The sequence below is a fragment of the Pithys albifrons genome, chromosome 2 (assembly GCF_047495875.1).
Source record: "Pithys albifrons albifrons isolate INPA30051 chromosome 2, PitAlb_v1, whole genome shotgun sequence".
Lineage (NCBI taxonomy): Eukaryota > Metazoa > Chordata > Aves > Passeriformes > Thamnophilidae > Pithys > Pithys albifrons.
In genome coordinates, this window is record NC_092459.1 from 118444058 (window position 1) to 118463091 (window position 19034).

Genomic DNA, 19034 nt, shown 5'->3' on the forward strand with positions numbered 1-19034 from the left:
CACTATGGATAACAGTGCTGTGCAAGGCCCTCACCCCCACCAGGAAGGGTTTAGCCACCCATATATAAAACAGGGAAGGGTTGCAGTGCAGGGGGGGCAGCAGGGACCCCGACACCTGGGGAGCTCTCTAGGACAGGCACAAAGGAGTGGACACTGGGCAGGGTGTGTGGGTGGGAACGGCGGCTCCCTACAGAGGGAGGTTTCACAGTGACTATCAGAGTGCCTGCTCCTGTGGGTTAGCCCAGTAATGGAAAACTGAAAAATCTTGGCCTTTGAGAACAGCTAAAAGCTGTCTCTGGTCTCAGAGTGCAGCCACACCTGTGAGTGTGCCTACAGCTTCAATAAGATTTGGTACTGGAGCTGAGCGTAACTGCAGTCACTGATAACAGAGGGACAGAAATCTGCTTACAGGCCTCTCTATCCTAATGGTTTTGGTTTCTACTGTGAATTAAATGTACATAACTACAGAGAGGAGTAACTGCCCATTTAAATAAGAAAAGCATTTCTAGAATTATTTAAAAAATGAATTAAGGTATTTCTCAGTAGTGAACATCTACTTGTGTGTCAGGTGACTTAAATACATTTAATCCAAGTCAATCAGGACATTAACAATGGATTTATTTCCTTTAAAAAAACAATCCTTAAGACTAAAAATTGAATGTTCAGTCTTCTAAAGACAATGAGAATAGATAAATTAAGGAGGGACTATCTCAAATTGATGGCCTTTGTCTTAAACGCAACAGACCGGAGGGAATGCACTGAAAGCAGACACTTACCGAGCACTGCAGTGTCAGTGGGCCCGTGGCAGTGGTGAAGGCGGTCCAGGTGATGAGCTCGGGGTCGCTGCCCTCGCCCCACTGTGCCAGGACACTGTCCCTGTGCAGGGCCACGCCAGCCTGGCACAGGGCCTGCTGGACAGCGCCCTCCACCTCGGCGTTGTTGAGACAGGTCAGCCCTGAGCCAAGTGGAGGCTGCACGAGGTGGATATGAGAGCCATCAATTCCCAGAGACAGGAGCGTTTCTGCTGTGGTGTAAATGTCAATTGTATTCCCATAGACAATAACGTTCCCTAAGAGGGAAAAAAGGGGGGAAATTTCTAAGACATACAATGAAAACCTTATTAGGATAACTCAGATGATAATAACATGAAATTGCTCTCTTTGACCCTCTTATTTCTCTGATGCTATGAAGCAAACAATGTTACCTAGCAACAGCAGCTAAGATAATTTAGTGAAGAATCTGTACAAAACATCCCACAAAGTAGGCAAGTACTTAACACAGAAGTATGACATTCATCCTGACCCCATAATTTGAAATTATTTTGATTGAAAAGCCTCTAAGGGCAAAAAAAAAAAGAAATATCACCATTTTTATTTTGTTCTTTCCTCTCTCCTCAGTTTTACTCATTCAAAGGACTGACAGACGGGAACAGGAGCAGACAGGAGCAAACTGAATACATCATGCAGAAAACCCCCACAAACTGTGGAAAGGCCAAGTGATAGAAAACAAGCTTTTGTGCTACATGAAGGTCAGCAGTGCTGCTGCTTCCTCCTGCCACAACCTGATCTCCAGAGCAGGGGACAGCCTGGCAGACACACCCTGTGCCCCGTGCCATGTCCCACCACCACGGCAGGGAGAGCTCTGCACTGCTCTCTGAGGGAAGTGCCCCCCTCTGTCACACATCACACAGCGCCCAAACCCAATGCCTCGAGGACAGGCTTTGAGCCAGCCAGGCTCCATCATCCCTGCTCTGGATACAGAGAGCTGATCAGCTGCTGGGACAGCAGGGTGTGGGTATTGCTGCTCCTTCTGCTGAAACCACTCCTGAAAAACACCACCATTTTCCCACCCTGGGCAAAGGGAGCTCCAACCCCACTCACAGTTCCCACCTGGCACTGCAGAGCCACAAGGCAGGGCCCTGCACGTTCTTGTCCTGAACTGGTGCCACTACAAAAGGCACAGTCACAGCTGAGGATGGGAGGGCTCTGTTCCGTGTGAGAAAAACAGGAGTCTCCAGACTAATGACTAAAGCCCTCCTGGCAATAATGGAGACAGAGTTGGGGTGCATTGAAGCAGCTGTGTGTTTTATCTCAGGATGATATTAAATATAAAACACAAACATTCCTCTAAACAGACACTGAAACGTGCTCCTCTCCTCCCCATTCCCTCTGCCCCTCTGCTTGGAATAGGAGCTACTTCTCTGCTCGAGTAATCCAGGCACAAGGACCCAGCTCTCCTAAACCAGGCTGGGAACTGCTGTCCCTGGGGCTGAGGACGCTTCCCAGGAAGGCCACATGAGCCCAGCCCTGCAGGTTCCTCCTGCCCATCTGCCTCAGGCTCCAGCCACGGGGCTGAGGCAGAGGCAGGCACAGCCCTACCTGCCTGCCAACATCAGCCCCTGCACACCAGGAGCCTCAGCACACCAAGGCTCTGCCCTGCCAGCACAAGGGTGCATCCAAAGCACATTCTCAGAGCTTTCCTGTCCCACCCCCGGGCAGTACTGCAACCAACTTGCATGTTTATCTCAGCACTGGCATTTGTGTCTCACCAAGAGTGACAGCATCCCTATACCCCATATTGTGTTATTTCATAGGCTAAACTAATTTCCTTGGGACTACAGTTTACTGTGTAATGATACACAGGGCACCACTAAACTGAGCATGCACACAGCCCCAGCTCCCAGGGATATTAATGATAAAGCATTAACAGATGCTCTACCATTCCCCTTTGACTACAAGGTTATTTTATTTGTCCCTATCAGTTTGGCTACTTGTAGCTGTCAAATAAACATCTCTCTCTGTGGCTGCCAATAAAAAGAACTGCCCCATCAGTACACTGCTCAGAAATTATGGAAAACATGTTTTTACTGTTCACAGCAATGACCAGAGGGACAGAACAATTTCACCTGCAAATGTATCAATTTGAACTCATGAGAAGAAAGATCTTTCTACTTCCAAAAATACCATACAGAGTACAGGAATTCTGTCCCATGTGTCCATCACTGAGCTGACTTTCCAAGCCAGAGGAACCCATTCCATGGCTGATGCCTGCCAGGACAGCTGTCTGCAGGTAATACTGACCTCAGGAGAGGTCCAAAAGAGAAGACAGACGTAAGGCTGGTCGTTTTTACCCTGTTGCAGCAAGGTAGGAGGGAAGCTCAGTGGCTGCATTAGACACTGGCACTTGGGGATATACAAGTGCCTGCATTTCTCAAGGAAAATTAAAATTCTGTTTTATATGGTAATATTAAATACAACTGCATTAGATCAGGGAAAGCAATGCTCCTTTACTGACCTCTTGTAAATCAACAATTTACTGCTTCTGCTTATTACAATATTAGTGGCTTTTTAGATGACAGTGCTGGTAGTCTAGGAACTACAGATATTCATTATGGACTGAAATTATGTCCATAGGACAGAGAGCAGTTCCTCAGGATGCTTTTATTTTTTAACTACATGAAAATGTATCTGTGAGTAAACATAATAATCTTTCACGGAAAAAGCAACCATAAATAAAGATCATTACAGTAGTTTTATCATTTACTGCCCAAGTGTCAGCGTCCTGCTGCAGAGCAGACTCACTCATTTTCCACAAGTGGGAGCACAACATTTCAGTGACCCTAGTGTGACCTGAATCTTGGCAGTTTGAAAAAGCTAAAGGAGAAACCCAGGATGAGCTAAAGTATCAGTGGCTTCTGCAGGGGATTCATGCACTGGAATTTTAATGCCAGTGTATTCCTACAAACACACTTTTAATAAGGCATTAAACTATGCCTAGGTATAGAGAAAAAAATAATTGCTCCATTTTGGGCCATTAAAGCACTTCTGTTCCTTACTTGACTTCCATCCTACTTTTTATTTTCATGGAAAGTCACAGCTAATAGCAGATGAATTTCAATTAGTCACCATTACAGCTGTAACAGGTTCCATGCATTAGGTGGCTGGGTTTCATCAGCAAAGCTGCAGCAGTGGCCACGGGGCCAGGGCTGGCCACAGGGACAACGCCCATCCTGCCCCAGGGCGGCCACGGGGTCAGGGCTCCCCCTGCCCCAGGGTGGCCACGGGACCGGCGCTCTCCCTGCCCCAGGGTGGCCACGGGACCGGCGCTCTCCCTGCCCCAGGGTGGCCACGGGACCGGCGCTCTCCCTGCCCCAGGGTGGCCACGGGACCGGCGCTCTCCCTGCCCCAGGGTGGCCACGGGACCGGCGCTCTCCCTGCCCCAGGGTGGCCACGAGGCCGGCGCTCCCCCTGCCCCAGGGTGGCCCTGGGGCCGGCGCTCTTCCTGCCCCAGGGCGGCCACGGGACCGCCGCTCCCCCTGCCCCAGGGCGGCCACGAGGCCGGCGCTCCCCCTGCCCCAGGGTGGCCCTGGGGCCGGCGCTCTCCCTGCCCCAGGGCGGCCATGAGGCCGGCGCTCCCCCTGCCCCAGGGTGGCCACGGGGCCAACGTCCACCCTGCCCCAGGATGGCCATCCCTCCATGCACAGGCAGCTGTGGGTACCAGCTGGACAGCAGGCAGGTGTGTGGGCAGGGGCTGGTCCCGCTGCAGGGCTGGGCTGTCCCCGAGGTTCTGTGACATGCCCGAGGCTGGGAAGCTGCCTGAGGAAACGTCACCACGTTGATGGTCTCCTGCCCCTGATCGCAGCAAGACCTGGAAGATGTTAAAAAACCTTCCAATGTCTTAAGAACTTCCCTAAAGGACTGCCAGGCAGGTGTGAACCTCGCACCACACCACATCCCTGCCAATTCCCATTGCACGCTGTGAACGAGGCAGGTAAAACACATCCTCAGGACAGCCCTGCTGCTGCACTCTGGCAGCAGGAACTCCCAGACAGCGTTCCTGCTCTGAACTGCCCTCACTCCGAGCTGGCAGGAACTGACATTACATGAACTCATTGACTGACTGCTCTCTGTTTCTCTAGTTCAAAGCTGACTCAGAAGCCTGGATGATCCCAGGTATTTTCAGTGGATGAACTAACGAATACAGGAACACACGACAAGGCTGAGGAAATACAGGGATGGGAGAACATCTGCACAAATGTCTGATTTAAAGGGTTACAAAGAAAATACCAGGAGCTTGCAGTTCTCTGTGAAAATCTGTAACCAGTGCAACTGAATACAGTGCTGACAGAGACTTCCTACTGCAGACACGTTTTCTTTGCAGTACACCACAGTCCTAGGTATTTTTCTATTTAACAGAAAAACACATCCACTAATTAAATTATTATTTAATTGGCTAATTATGACTCCAGCCAGATTTGCATGTGGGACTCATTTTGTTTTATATAATAACTGCAGATAATTAATCTGTCTCAAGCCTTTCTTTCCTAGCTAAATATGCTGGGTATCAAAAATGACAACAAATTGTAAATTAATCTGGAAAACAAAGCACGGCAGATGAAAGACTTTGTTAGAATTAATCAGGCACTAATTATACCATGGAATTCAGGAAACAGTAAGCCTAGAAAACATTTCTGTAAGTGAAGCCCCTTACCTCTGGACCCAACCAGGTTTTCCTCCAGCCACTGTGCTGCCCGTGAGCAATCCTGGTCATCATTGAGAGTGAAGTGATTGGAAGGGACTTTCCCTGTGTATCTCCGTGGCCACTTACTCATGACTTCACTGCTGGTTGGGAGTTCGCTGACATCTACTCCAGTGGGAGCCAGGGCCTGAGAGAAACACTGGTGAGTGAGTGGCACATACCTTGAAGTCATTAAAAGACAGTTACACTCTCACCTTCACTGCCTCAGGGCTGCTGTCCCTGCACACCCCAACCCTTCTGCACACTCAGCAGCAGCAAACACACCCATCGCCACAGAGAACAGGGATTCATGCTGATCTGAGTACACACACGGGCATGTGCTCCCTGCTTTCTGTGGGATGGGGGATCCATTTCCAACAGCAGTGCCGCTACAAGTGGAAGCACGTGGCAAACACCACAGACTGCACAGCAACAGCAGAAATGCCCAAACACACAGCTGAGAGATCTCTGCAGTTCTCTGAGTAACAGAGAACTTGAAAAGGAGATTCTTTGTGAAGCCATGATTTCTCATCAAGCTAACTTTCTGAAATAAGAGATCCTGTCCCAGAGAAAGGAACCAAAACCTTCTTGATGGTTCAAATGCCAGAATTCAGTGACATGTTCACTGTATAATGCTGCTTTACAATAACAAAATCCATCTGAATTATACAAAGCATAAAGGGAATCTTGTCTAGGACTTGTGCAGCACCAGTGATCCACATTCTGAGCAATGTTCTCACTGTCAACCAGATCAACTGAAATACTGTTAGGTCACATAAAACCAGGCATGACATCAAAAGATCTTACTCAACAAGTAAATCCTCTAAATGATAACATACAATGTATTAGTAGGCATTAATTTGACTGCTTACCAAATAAAGCACAACTCAGAAAGGATGGACTAGAGCTGTGTGTAATAAAACAGAAGCCAGATGATAAAACTTAATTCCTTCCTGTCCTTTTGTAGAGCTTAAAAGTGAGAGTAGATGATGATGGGATTTCTCCTCAAAGGCAGACAAAACCTTATCCCTTGTTTTATTTCTCCTCCCCTGCAGTTACTTCCCATAAATTATTTTGCAAGTTAGAGTTACCTCCAAACATCTTTTCCTAGGAGCACTTTTTCAGCCCACACTCCAGCTTTTGTTTCGTCCCTGCTGAACAGTGTCTGTGGGCTGCTGTTTAAGTGTGGCTCTGCTCTGAGAGGAGAACACAGACCTGGCCACGTGCTGCACAGCCAGACACCACTGTGGTGGGAACAGCCTCATGTTCGTGTGTGGGACATGGCCCAGCACTGCAGGACCTGCAGACAGGCTCAGATTCTTTGGTTACACTGCCTGACAGCTTTGTGGGGTTCCATGAGCCAGAACCAGCCCTGCCCTGGTGTCCAAGTGGAAGCTGAGCCTGTGGGCCTGGAGCTCAGCTTGATTCCACATCTTGCATGCAACTAAGGGTCTGCTTCAGTCTCAGTGGAAACTCAGCTTGTGTGCTACAACACCAAGCAGCACCATGGACATGCCTAGGCATGGTCATCATGTGAGACAAGCAATTAATTTGATAAGGAATTCCCTCCATTGCCAAAACTAGGTCAAATGGTGTTAGACCAGCTGGAGTTAAGTCTTCTGTGGCTGGGGCCACATGTCAACTGGGCCTACTCTCAGCAGGTTTAATGGTCACAGCGGCAAAAACACCAGTAGCTCTTCTTCCATACCCAGTGGTGAGCAGAGCCAGAGCTGTGAGAGTGAGCCCAGCCCCTCCTGTGCCCTGAGTGGGGCAGCAGCACCGACACAGGCACAGCCCAGCGTGCTGCACTGGGGGCTGCCCCTGCCAAGGGCTGCTCGGCCCATCCCACGACACTGTGCTGGCTCCCACTCTGCACACAGACTGTTCTCACCTGGTAGCTCTGCTGTCCCTGCCAAGGGCTGCCCTGCCCATCCCAGCACCCTGTGCTGCTCCCATTCTGCATAGTCTCACCTGGTAGCTCTGTCCATCCCAGCACCCTGTGCTGCTCCCACTGCACACAGCCTGTTCTCACCTGTTAGCTCTGCCCATTCCAGCACCCTGTGCTGCCCCCACTCAGCACACAGCCTGTTCTCACCTGGTAGCTCTGCCCATCCCAGCACCCTGTGCTGCCCCCACTCAGCACACAGCCTGTTCTCACCTGGTAGCTCTGCCCATCCCAGCACCCTGTGCTGCCCCCACTCAGCACACAGCCTGTTCTCACCTGGTAGCTCTGCCCATCCCAGCACCCTGTGCTGCCCCCACTCAGCACACAGCCTGTTCTCACCTGGTAGCTCTGCCCATCCCAGCACCTTGTGCTGCCCCCACTCAGCACACAGCCTGTTCTCACCTGGTAGCTCTGCCCTGTGCACAGCACCAGGTAGTCGTACGGCACTTTCTTCTCCTTGGCAACAACCACGTATTTGGCAGCGCGATTTATGCCAGTCATTTTACCAACCACAACATTAACCCAGGAACAAAGTGACATCTGTGCATAATCTTCATCATTAAAACAGTGGCTGTGAAGAAAGCATATCTGTAAGTGACATTTCGGCAGCTGACAGCAGGCATTAATTAGACATCTGGTGAGCTCGGCCGAGGCCCCCAGCGGTTCCTCCTGCCCCTCACTGTGAGTTTGCCACACTCTGTGGCAAAAGATTAGTCATTATCAAATACTCAGTTACAAATTGTCAACTTTCTGCTGAAACCAAACAATCCCTCCCAGCACTGGGCCTTACAACCACATAATTTAGAGCAAAGCCAGAAGTACTGCAAATAAAATACTTTAGGGGTCCAATTCTTTCTCCAAGACAAGACTCACTCATTCAGCTTTTCCCCCACTTTTCCTTCCTTTGCTATTCAGCTTCACCGGTCATGGTGTAGTGAGACAAATGCAGGGAAGGCACCACTGGCATTTTAGCACCTGTGTTCCAAAGTACTAGTCCAAAAAGTTTAAAAATAAATGGAAATCTAGGAACATGGTTGTGAGAGCCAGAAGGAAAAGGCAGAGATCTCCAGGCTCCTGTTGGTGACTCTTTTAGAAATGACCTTTTCCACAATTGCAAGAATGACAAATTCTGAGAACACACTGAACTGTTTCTTTCCCCCAAACTTCCAAGAGCCTCCAAGATGCCACTGAATTCCCTGGGCTGGTCAGGCTGTGCATGGAGCACAACCCGAGCACCACTTCCTCCCACAGGCCCAAGTGTGGTTAATCCAAGGGACTGGGCCCAGGTGTTTGGTGCCCTTCTGTGGCACTAGTGGCCACAGCAGAGAGTGTGACAGAGACCAGCACTGAGAGCTGTCCCCCTGCCATCAGTACCAGGGCACACACCCTAACACAGAGCTCCAGACTGCACCTTAACTGTTGTTACCCAGTTCCTAAACTGGCTTTGAGGATGCCACAGCAACAAACACAGCTGCTTCCATGACCTGGAGAATTCTAGGACCGCATTGCCAGGCTCCCTAAGGTGCTCTGCATCCTCTGCACTCACAGATACCAGAGGCAAATAAATAAGGTAAGAAACCCACTGTCAATTCTAAACTGTAATCATGCAGAAATCTATAAATAAAATGGACACCAGGGACAGAGAAGGGTTTTCAAAAGCACCTTTATAATTGAGGTGCACAGCTCCCAGGAGACTGACACTCCAAACCCACATGGATGCTTTCAGAAATCATACCCTGCAGAGTTCAATTTTCACTCTTAATCTGCTTTCAGATTTTAGCAGCTAAATCTGGCTCTGTCAGGAAGGAGGCTTTCTCAGTGTAACTCTTTCTTACAGTGCACTTAGGAAAAAGAATACCTGCATTTATGTGAGCACACAATCCCTTCATTTGCCAGATTTGTACTGCAACACACCCCTTTCCACAGTAAAAAACTTAATTCAGATAACTACTCATAAAAAATTCCTTGGCAGAGCAAAATTCCAAATGAGATCACATGGTTTTAAACAGGTTCCCATCACATCACTTTCACATCCTTGTAGAGATTTCATGTGTAAGGTTCAGGAAGCAGATATGGAGTGTTTTGTCCTATAAACAGCCAGCCCTTCAGTGCACTGCTGCTCACTGAGGAAAAGACTTGCTAAAATACAACGTGCAGGCCCCAAAGAGTCACGTGACAAAGCTAAATAACTTACACTAAGTTCATTCCCCAGCTATTCAGAATAACTGATCCATTTTAATTAAGTGCTTCTCAAAGTCCAGAACAATCACATTCCTGTCTATAGGGAGAACTTCTAGTCACTATTCCAAAATAAAAAATAAACCCATCAAACCCAAAATACTGTATTTAAGTGAGAATTATGCACAGTGACTTTTAATGAGGTAACGTTTTATCCTGTGAAATGGAAGATATTCCACAGTGTTTGCCATTCCCTGGACACAGCTGGGGCTCTCACCATGTTCCCTTCAGATGCTGCACAGCAGCCCCAGCTCTGGGGCCACACTGGGCTGGGCTGGGGACAGACTGTCACAGACAGACAGACACACACACAGCCCATGAGCAGCACACACAGCTCTGCCCAACTGCCCAACACCAACAAACCCAAAATGTGCCCCTGTGCCCCACATCTCACCACATGCTGCTCTGTCAGTCACCACTCATTTTGCTGACACTCATTCTTGCGTGTTCTTTGCTTCAGCGTTATTTGGAACAAAACTCAGGAAAGTTAAGAACCAAGTCAGATTTAAAAAGTGAGCAGACATCCTCTGTCACTTAACCTGGAGATCTAAACAGCCTAAAAAGCCCTGGCATGCAGAGACCAGTGTCCTGGTATAACAGAGTGGGCTGTTGTCCTGAAGTTACTGCTTGGGCACTGGTTCCTTAATCACAATTCTCCTCAACTCCTCCTCTCACAGGTCTCTCATGCTGGAGAGACAGACGGCAGTATTTTGGAGCTGTCTATGGATCCAAAAGTTAGGACAAGGTTACAAGAATTACAAAGTGTTATGTTTTCTGCTGGAGCTATGGAAGTGTTTAGATGGGAAGTCAAACCTGTTAATTAAAAATCTTCTCCTCTTGGAGCCTGGTGGGTCTTTTCCTGGCAGGCCATGAGTTGAAATCATGGTCAGGTTGTTGAACTTCAGACGTGGCCTGTGGAAAGAGAAACAAACAGCTCCAGGCAGCCCAGAAATTCGGAGGGCACATCAAAGGAACAGCAGCTCAGAATTCCATGTTGAGGAGGATACAGAAAGCAATTCCTTCATACAAGCACCAGTGTTTGATCCTTTTACTCAGACGCAGGTGTCTCTGGATACAAAAAGAACAATTTCCACCACAACTTCAGTAACACCAGGGTGAAGGGGGGGACAAGACTGACAGTATGTTGAACTAAGTGTGATCTGACATTTAAAAACAAATAAATATTATGAGTGATTAAGCCTTCTAATCTTCAAGGCTTTCTGTAAGTTAAGGATGGACTGATGCAAATGGTACAAAGGAATCAGAGTGTTTTTTATCAACCAATGTTAATTTGTTATTCATACATTTAAAAAATATATTCAAACAAAGTTAAAGGTCATACTTAAACCAAGGAATTTCAAGGTTATGGCTGCCCCTCTCAAAATGCATATTAATAGTTTAATTCTGGATTATGGATTATCTGTGGTAAATCTCCATGCATACTCAGGCCAAGCACAAAGTAATAAATAACCTTAATGTAACAAAGTGCATATATTTATACAGATTATGGGCCTGATTCTCATTTAAATTAAGGTCACTCGGCAGAGGTGGGTGTAAATAGAATTTGCTCTTCATTTATGGGCACATTATGCTGGCTGAGTGATACAAAATGGTCTTCATGTAAATGAGCCTGAGCCTGATCCACGGAGCTGAATGCAGAGTGCACAGAGCGGTGCCATCTGCACGGGGAGTGCTGCTCAGGGGTGCAAACACAACTACAGCACTTGGCACACCTACACAGCAGGACTCGAGGGCAGGGAGTTTACCTGGGATTAGTTACAGAAGCACCCGAGCCACCCTCCTGTCCTCCTGCCCTCAGAGCGAGGGGGTTTCCTTTCAGGGGGAGCTCCAGTCACCTCCCTACACACTGCAGGGCCTCTTGCCAGCAGGTCTGCAGACCCAGGTACTACAATAACAGCAGGTTTAAATCACACTAATGATATTTAGGATGAAAACACTGCAAGCAAGCATCAGAAGCAGGACAGAATGTAGGGCCGAGGCAACATTAACGTGCCTCTTTTGCATGACTGCACTATGATGCACTTTATTGATCTGGCCACATACCATTTTCCTCTGCAGATGCTCTACCTCTATTGAGTGCACACAGCCTCACCCAGGATTTCCCCAGTCATATGGTATTTGTTCCTGCTTCCCCATTGAGCGGGAGGCTTCAATTCAAACCTTTCACTCAGCACGATTTACTAACTAATGATTTACTTCTACCTCAGCGCTCCCATGGCATCCCCATATGCCCCCAACATTAATTCATGTTTCCCACTCATTCATCTCGCAGGCATCAAAATGTTGATTAGCATCTCCTTAGCATACTGGGATGCAATGAGTCATATCTTTGATTCCCACTTTACACTGAGAGGAGCCAAGGCACACAGTGCCTGGATGAGCTGCCTGCAGTGCTGGGGCTGCAGGATCCTGGGCCAGTGCCCACCCTGCCTGTGCCCCAGCCCTGCACAGCCCCCAGCCCTGCCTGTGCCCTCAGCCCTGCACAGCCCCACTGCTGCTGGGGTAGGGCTACAGGACCCCGGGCCGGTGCCCACCTGGCCTGTGCTCCAGCCCTGCCTGTGCCCCCAGCCCTGCACAGCCCCACTGCTGCTGGGGTAGGGCTGCAGAACCCAGGGCTGGTGCCCACCCTGCCTGTGCCCCAGCCCTGCACAGCCCCATTCCCACACTGAGAGAAGCCAAGGCACACAGCGCTGTGGATGAGCTGCCTGCAGTGCTGGGGCTGCAGGATTCTGGGCCAGTGCCCACCCTGCCTGTGCCCCCAGCCCTGCACAGCCCCACGGCTGCTGGGGCAGGGCTGCAGGAACCCCGGGATCGGTGCCCACCTGGCCTGTACTCCAGCCCTGCCTGTGCCCCAGCCCTGCACAGCCCCATGCAGAGAACAGCCCCATTCCACACTAAGAGCAAACTGCTGCTGCTGCTGCTGAGTGTCAAACTCCTTCAGTGCTACTTGTGAAAATCATCAGACTCTTTACATTGGTTCCAAACGCTGGACCCTGTGCTACCAAAGCCTGACTCCAGAACTGCAGCTGGAATGCCTGACCCCAGGATCTAAAATACATTTACATACATACAGGCGCTCAAACACAGGCCTGAGCACTGGAGGGGAGCCCCAGGGCTCAGCCACAGCTCCTGCCAGACACTGCCAGAGTCACCACGAGGTGACAGGGGGGCATTTGGGACAGTTCACTCCACACCATCCTCCCCCTTCCTTCACAGAGCTTTGTCATTCCTAGGCTAACAAAAGGATGACTGACTTATTTACTATGGCTTTTGATTCCTTACTGCTGCCTAAAAGCTCTGAACTGAAGAGCAGCCAAGGCTCTGGAAACAGGTAGTGGGTGTCAGGAGACAGAATTACTTATATGCTGCTAATAAATATAACAATGCCTGACATGAAACAGGGCAAAGCAGAGGATCCCATTTGATGAAGAAGTCTTCAAGTTAAGAGCCTGAACCAGTGCAACATTAAACAAGTGCACCTGCATTTCAGAAGCAAATAATTCCAGCAGGGATTCACGTTGCTGTGGATACAGAGGGAAGAACAGCTCAAAGATACTGGTAAAGCAGGGAGGGATTAGAGTATCTAGGGAAATAAGTAAAAGGTGTTGGGTTTCAGTGCACAGCTCTAGAAGAAGGCTACAAAGAGTCAGAACACCCTTGTCCTCAAAATAAAACAGGGTAGTCAATTTACTGTAAACATAATCAAAGGGACAAACAAAAAAGTTTTAGCACAGTATTTACATTTATCCTGGTGTTTGTGAACCTGTTAGAATATTCCTTGCTTGTTTTCCTGGATTTCTGCCTGATGTCTTGCTACCACCTTTCTTTCCTTCTGTGTGCAGCATAATGATGGTGGAAACTGCCTGAACAAATAATTTAATTGATTGCTTTCATTAAACCCCTCATTATCACAACAAGTCAAATCACTTTTGTTCCAGAAAATGAAGAGCAGTAAAGTAGTCCCCAAGAACCTAAGCATTTTCATTTATTTGCAATAATGCATTTTTAAAAATTATTTTTCCAGTCACTTATAAAATCTGAAGTAAAAAAGGGCAACAGAAGACAATGCTTTATGTGGCTCCCAAAATTGGTAACTGTGTGTACTGTTCTCCTGAATACATAATCTTCAAAAAATAATATCTGGAATTATAACCTATCCAAAAGTGAAGTCCTAATGCCACTGCACCCTCAGCTTCTCTGTAACAGAGCCCTTGTGAAAACCACAGCTCGAGATAGTCCTGAAAATGGTAAAAAATACTCTGAAAACTGCGATGGGATCAAGTCTTGCATTAACCAAACTCTGAAATCAGAAAGACCTCTGTTCTGAAACAAAAAAAGGAACCTTGAGATTTCTGTGGGGAGGAAGGAGCCAGAATGGGAGACAGTGATACAAGAACCCAGAAAGCAACACTCTGGTGCTCCAGGCACAGAAACTCAGCGTGCCAGGTGTCAGTCTCACTGCACAGGTCAGACTGACAACAGCTCTCCATTTCCCCCTAAATAAAACCATTTATCCAACACAGGACCTTTTTTTGAGGAGGCATTTCAAGAACACAGGGTGTGACTTGAAGAACAGACTCCCCAAAAGGAAAAGATACTCAAACAGATTTTCCAGCTCCACACAAACCCCCACCAGAAATGCCCCACTTAACCAAGGCTGCTGTGAATAACCAGACACAAACCCCACTCGCTCACGTTTTCTCTCCAGGCCAAACATGTTCCTGAGCACTGCAGACCTGCTCTGAGCACCTTTCTGAGCGATGTTCCCACACTGCCTCCACTCTGGATTGCTTGGCTTGGGCCAAGCCCCTCGCCTGTGCCGGCAGAGCTGCGGGAGCCTTTCCCCACCCCGAGGTGCGGGAGCCTTTCCCCCCCATAGCTGCGGGAGCCTTTCTCTTCCCCCGAGCTGTGGGAGCCTTTCCCCCCCTACTCAGAGCAGCTGCATTTGGCTCAGACAACGAACAACCAACACAAATCAAGCACCAAGAGATATGAAAGCAGCAAACCCACTCCCCTGTAGGAAAGACACGAAGCGCCTCAGCAGGACAGAGGCTGAGGTGGACCCCACAGCGCTGGGTTCCTGAGCCTTCAGTCAGTCACAGCAGCAAAAGCGTTTCCTGTTCCTACCCACACCTACCAAAAGCACCTGTTCTCCAGAACCCTCCTCAGTGCATCAATCACAGGCCCCAGAGCACCATTCCAGCTCCACTGCTGACCAACAGATGTCCACCTACAAGTTATCCCTCCTTAATTACAAGTAAATAAAGATTATCCAGTTCTCTGCTGGATCAACCTTAGGAAAAAGTGTTAAAGTGTTAAGATTCTGAATGAATTTGTGCCACGCAAGGAGGGATACTAAAGTATTTACTGGGACACATGTCCATAAAAGGGTCAAGGAGGGGCTTTCCACACGTCCATGTGTCCTACAAACTGTGTCCCCAGTGACTGTCCCTCCCATGCCCAGCAATGTGTATGGAGGACACACCAACTGGAACCACAGAGCAGGGACTCCCCTGGGCAGCAGCTCCTGTGGCACTGCCACTTCCCAGCCCGGGGCACAGGGAAACCACTGCTAACCTCAGTGGGAGGCAGATGTCCCAGACACCTAATATTGCCATTCCAAGCCAGGCCACAGCACTGGGACATTCACCACCCTTTTTCATTTCAGAAAACACTCTTCTAAATCGTTCAGAACAGAGATTAAATGAAAAATGTTTGTCTCCGATTCTGATTTTTTTTAAAATTCCAGTTGCAATTTATCAAAAAACAAGACTCACTTTTCTAAAATGACACCTCAACAAAATATGCCATCATACCGCAATTACTTCCTCCTGGTACCAAAACAACATGCTTCCTTCAAAAAGTTACATACTGATGGAACAGTGCTTTTCATTATTGTTTTTTTCAGCAACTTTCCACTAGGTTTATTGGTGACTAATTTTACCAGATGCCATCATCCAAAGAAGAGCAGCTTATAAGGCCAGCCATGAAAGCCAGTTCTGTCACCACTTTTGACATCTTAGCAAGAATGTCCTGAAAATTCATACCATAAGGACTTTGCTGCCTTGATTTTAATAAGCTATATCATTAAAACAGAAATGCCTCAGCATTCACCATCTCATCCCTGTATCTCATGTCCTCCCCCATCACCCCAACAGGAGCAGCACTCAGACTCCTCCCTGGCACCGGGTAGGCCTACACAGCAACCCAGAAAAGGAACCTCAACACTTCCACAGTTAAGCATTCAGAAAACCAAGTTGGTCCCTTCAGTCAGTGCCCTCCATTTGTCACCCCCTCACTCTGCCCCTCACAGCACACACACACTAATCCCTGGTGGGAAGGATCACAGCTTTACCACACCACTCCTTTTTCCCCACTGCAGGCAGTGGCTCTGAGCAGCCTGCTGTGCCCCCACACCAACCCTCAGGCAGCCCTGCAGAGCTCAGGGATGACACCCTGTCCTTTGGCAGAGCTGGAGCACCCAAACACTGTATGTGCTCTTAGGAAGCCTCTGTGCTTGCTCCGAGCTGTGTCCATCACAGGCACCGGGTTACACAGCTTGTGTGCTCATGTCCCACTGAGTCACCAGGAGGGCATGACAGACCCACACCAGCATTCTAGAACCTCCTTCTGACTCATTCCAATTTTCAGCAGGCTTTTTATGAGAAAACTACTATTTCCAAGATCAGTTTTAACACACAGCATAAAGTTATGACTACATTCAAATATAAATAGTAACAAGACAAAAACCTACAAATACTTACAAATTTCAAATGTGAAAGAACAGTTTGGGCTCAGAGAAATGTTTGCATATGTTTAAAGGGCAAGTACTTCAAGTTGAAATAATCTTATTTAAAACCACAGACAGTCTGGAAAGCAAGACTGTAACTATAAAATAACCCCATATTGCTGCTAATTGAGTCTCATTTTCTAGCAGAGGCTGTTAGGAGGGCTGATCCTGACCCACATCCTCTCCCCTCGTTTACATCTGGTATCAGTCACTGCCAGCGCCCATTGTGATCCCGACTGCGCAACAAGGCCAGCTACGACCCCTCTGATTTATCTCTGTCACAGCCTGAGCTCTGTGCACCAGGAACGAGGGGAGGCAACAATGTCTGCAGGATGCAGGCCTGGCAACACTGAGCACATGGCCTGGGTCTGCCCTGGTATGAAGGACAGGCAGGGGAAGCACACGTGTATTGGTTCCTGTGGCAGAGACAGATAGTGCAACACAATGGGGATCACTAACCCATTCATTACATGGTAGCTCTGTGATCAGCAAGTAAGCACTGACTATTTAATTAGTCAACTAATTAGTGACAGGCAACATGGAAGGCTTCAGATATTCCCAGACAAATGCAAAGATAAAAAGCCTAATTAAGCAGCAAGCATTATGCTAACTACTGCCAAGCAGGCCAGATGTGCAGGACACGGTGCCCCCGGAGCCGCCGGGTAAAGGCAGTGGGAGCTGCTGTGTGGGAACCTGCTCAGCCCCTGCCACCTCTGAGCTGGTCCTGGGTGCCCTGCACTCACACCAGGAATCCCAGCCTGCAGAGAAAAACTCAATCTACTGTGCTGGATTCCCATTCTGCTCTAAGAATATTAAAGTTCAGGGCTTTGACAAAAGTGTATTCAATCCATCTGATAGTTATTTTAATGAACCCACATGGAGAGGGAAAGAGCTTTCACAACAAATTCATGTGAAATATTACAGTCTGAGGCACCATTCATTTATGGCTATTTTGTGTAGCATGTCATGTATATTCCAGCATCCTCAGAGAGTAAGCCATGTTTACACCAGGGCTGGGATTAAGGAGGTTTTCAAAACCATGGACTAAAGAGGGTTCTTCCCTATAATCAGAACACAGTAGGGCTTTCCACAGCAATATGCAAAGAGATGGATAAGAACCCCCTGGTTCCCTGCACTGGGACCAGTGACAAAATGCTCCTGGGAGTGAGCTCTGTGTTCCTGCAGCCAGGGCACAAGGGTTTGCAGGCTGCTCCAGGAGTCCACCTGGGGTCCGGGAGGGTGAGCCGGGCATGGAGCTGCTCTCCAGGAGTCCATGTGGGGCCCAGGAGGGTGAGCCAGGCACAGAGCTGCTCCAGGAGCCCATGTGGGGCCCAGGAGGGTGAGCTGGGCATGGAGCTGCTCCAGGAGCCCATGTGGGGCCCAGGAGGGTGAGCCGGGCATGGAGCTGCTCCAGGAGCCCATGTGGGGCCCAGGAGGGTGAACCGGGCATGGAGCTGCTCCAGGAGCCCACGTGGGGCCCAGGAGGGTGAACCGGGCATGGAGCTGCTCCAGGAGCCCACGTGGGGCCCAGGAGGGTGAACCGGGCATGGAGCTGCTCCAGGAGCCCATGTGGGGCCCAGGAGGGTGAGCAGGCACAGAGCTGCTCCAGGAGCCCATGTGGGGCCCAGGAGGGTGAGCCGGGCATGGAGCTGCTCCAGGAGCCCATGTGGGGCCCAGGAGGGTGAGCAGGCACAGAGCTGCTCCAGAAGCCCACCTGGGGCCCAGGAGGGTGAGCCGGGCATGGAGCTGCTCCAGGAGTCCACCTGGGGTCTGGGAGGGTGAGCAGGCACAAAGCTGCTCTCCAGGAGCCCTGGACACACCTGGCACAGCGGGCACAGGAGCCATCCTGCCATGGGCAAGCAGAGCTCACTCTCAGAGTTATTTCTCTGCTTAAAGAAAAATGTTTTTCTTCAGTCTCAAAGAAGTTGAAAACACTTGCAAGACTGAGTTCGTTCTAATAACTGCCATGTTGGTAAGTGAATTACATTTCTGTGTTTCCATGGTGACTGATAATGTAAAATAATTAAGTATGAAGAATAACAACAAGAAAACGACTTCCTCTTTTTAAGGATTAGGGCTCACAAATTGATTCAAGCTATTTTTAGTGCATGTAACCTTTGCAGGCCATATTAGAAAATTCTGAGCAAATTAAACTAAACTGTTGTAAAAGGCCTTCACATTGATCAGGAAGGTATTTGCTGCTGATGTGAAAATTAAAAAACAAGCTTTCCTAAGTTTATCCCTCTATTAACACAAACTCAGTGCTACTGTGCACTCAGTGCTGTGGCTCTGGGGCAGGACCCCTGGCTCAGGCAGGAGCACTCCCTGTGCAGTACTGGGCACAGGGAGGACGTGTCCTGCAGCAGCTCTGCTGGAGTTTGGATCCAACCAAAGGCACAGCAATAAACAGCACAGGGGGAGTGATAAGAAAGGGGCTAAAAACTCTAAAGTACATTTTAACTGAATTTAGAGTGGAGCTGAAAGCCTAAAAGGTGCTGGTAGCAGCAGGATGAGAAAAAACAA

At 48.8% G+C, this 19034-nt stretch overlaps 1 protein-coding gene across 2 annotated transcripts in view; it reads right to left on the reverse strand.

The window, feature by feature from the left end:
* Window positions 1-19034, reverse strand: part of CFAP61 (cilia and flagella associated protein 61) — a 93612-nt gene that overhangs the window by 28503 nt on the left and 46075 nt on the right. For both annotated transcript variants that reach the window (XM_071547584.1, XM_071547583.1), the window contains exons 18-21: window positions 10514-10612; window positions 7865-8033; window positions 5491-5665; window positions 777-1069 (exon numbers count right to left, since the gene is read on the reverse strand). In XM_071547584.1, the coding sequence (XP_071403685.1) occupies window positions 777-1069; window positions 5491-5665; window positions 7865-8033; window positions 10514-10612 (736 nt within the window). The remainder of the gene's footprint in view (window positions 1-776; window positions 1070-5490; window positions 5666-7864; window positions 8034-10513; window positions 10613-19034) is intronic.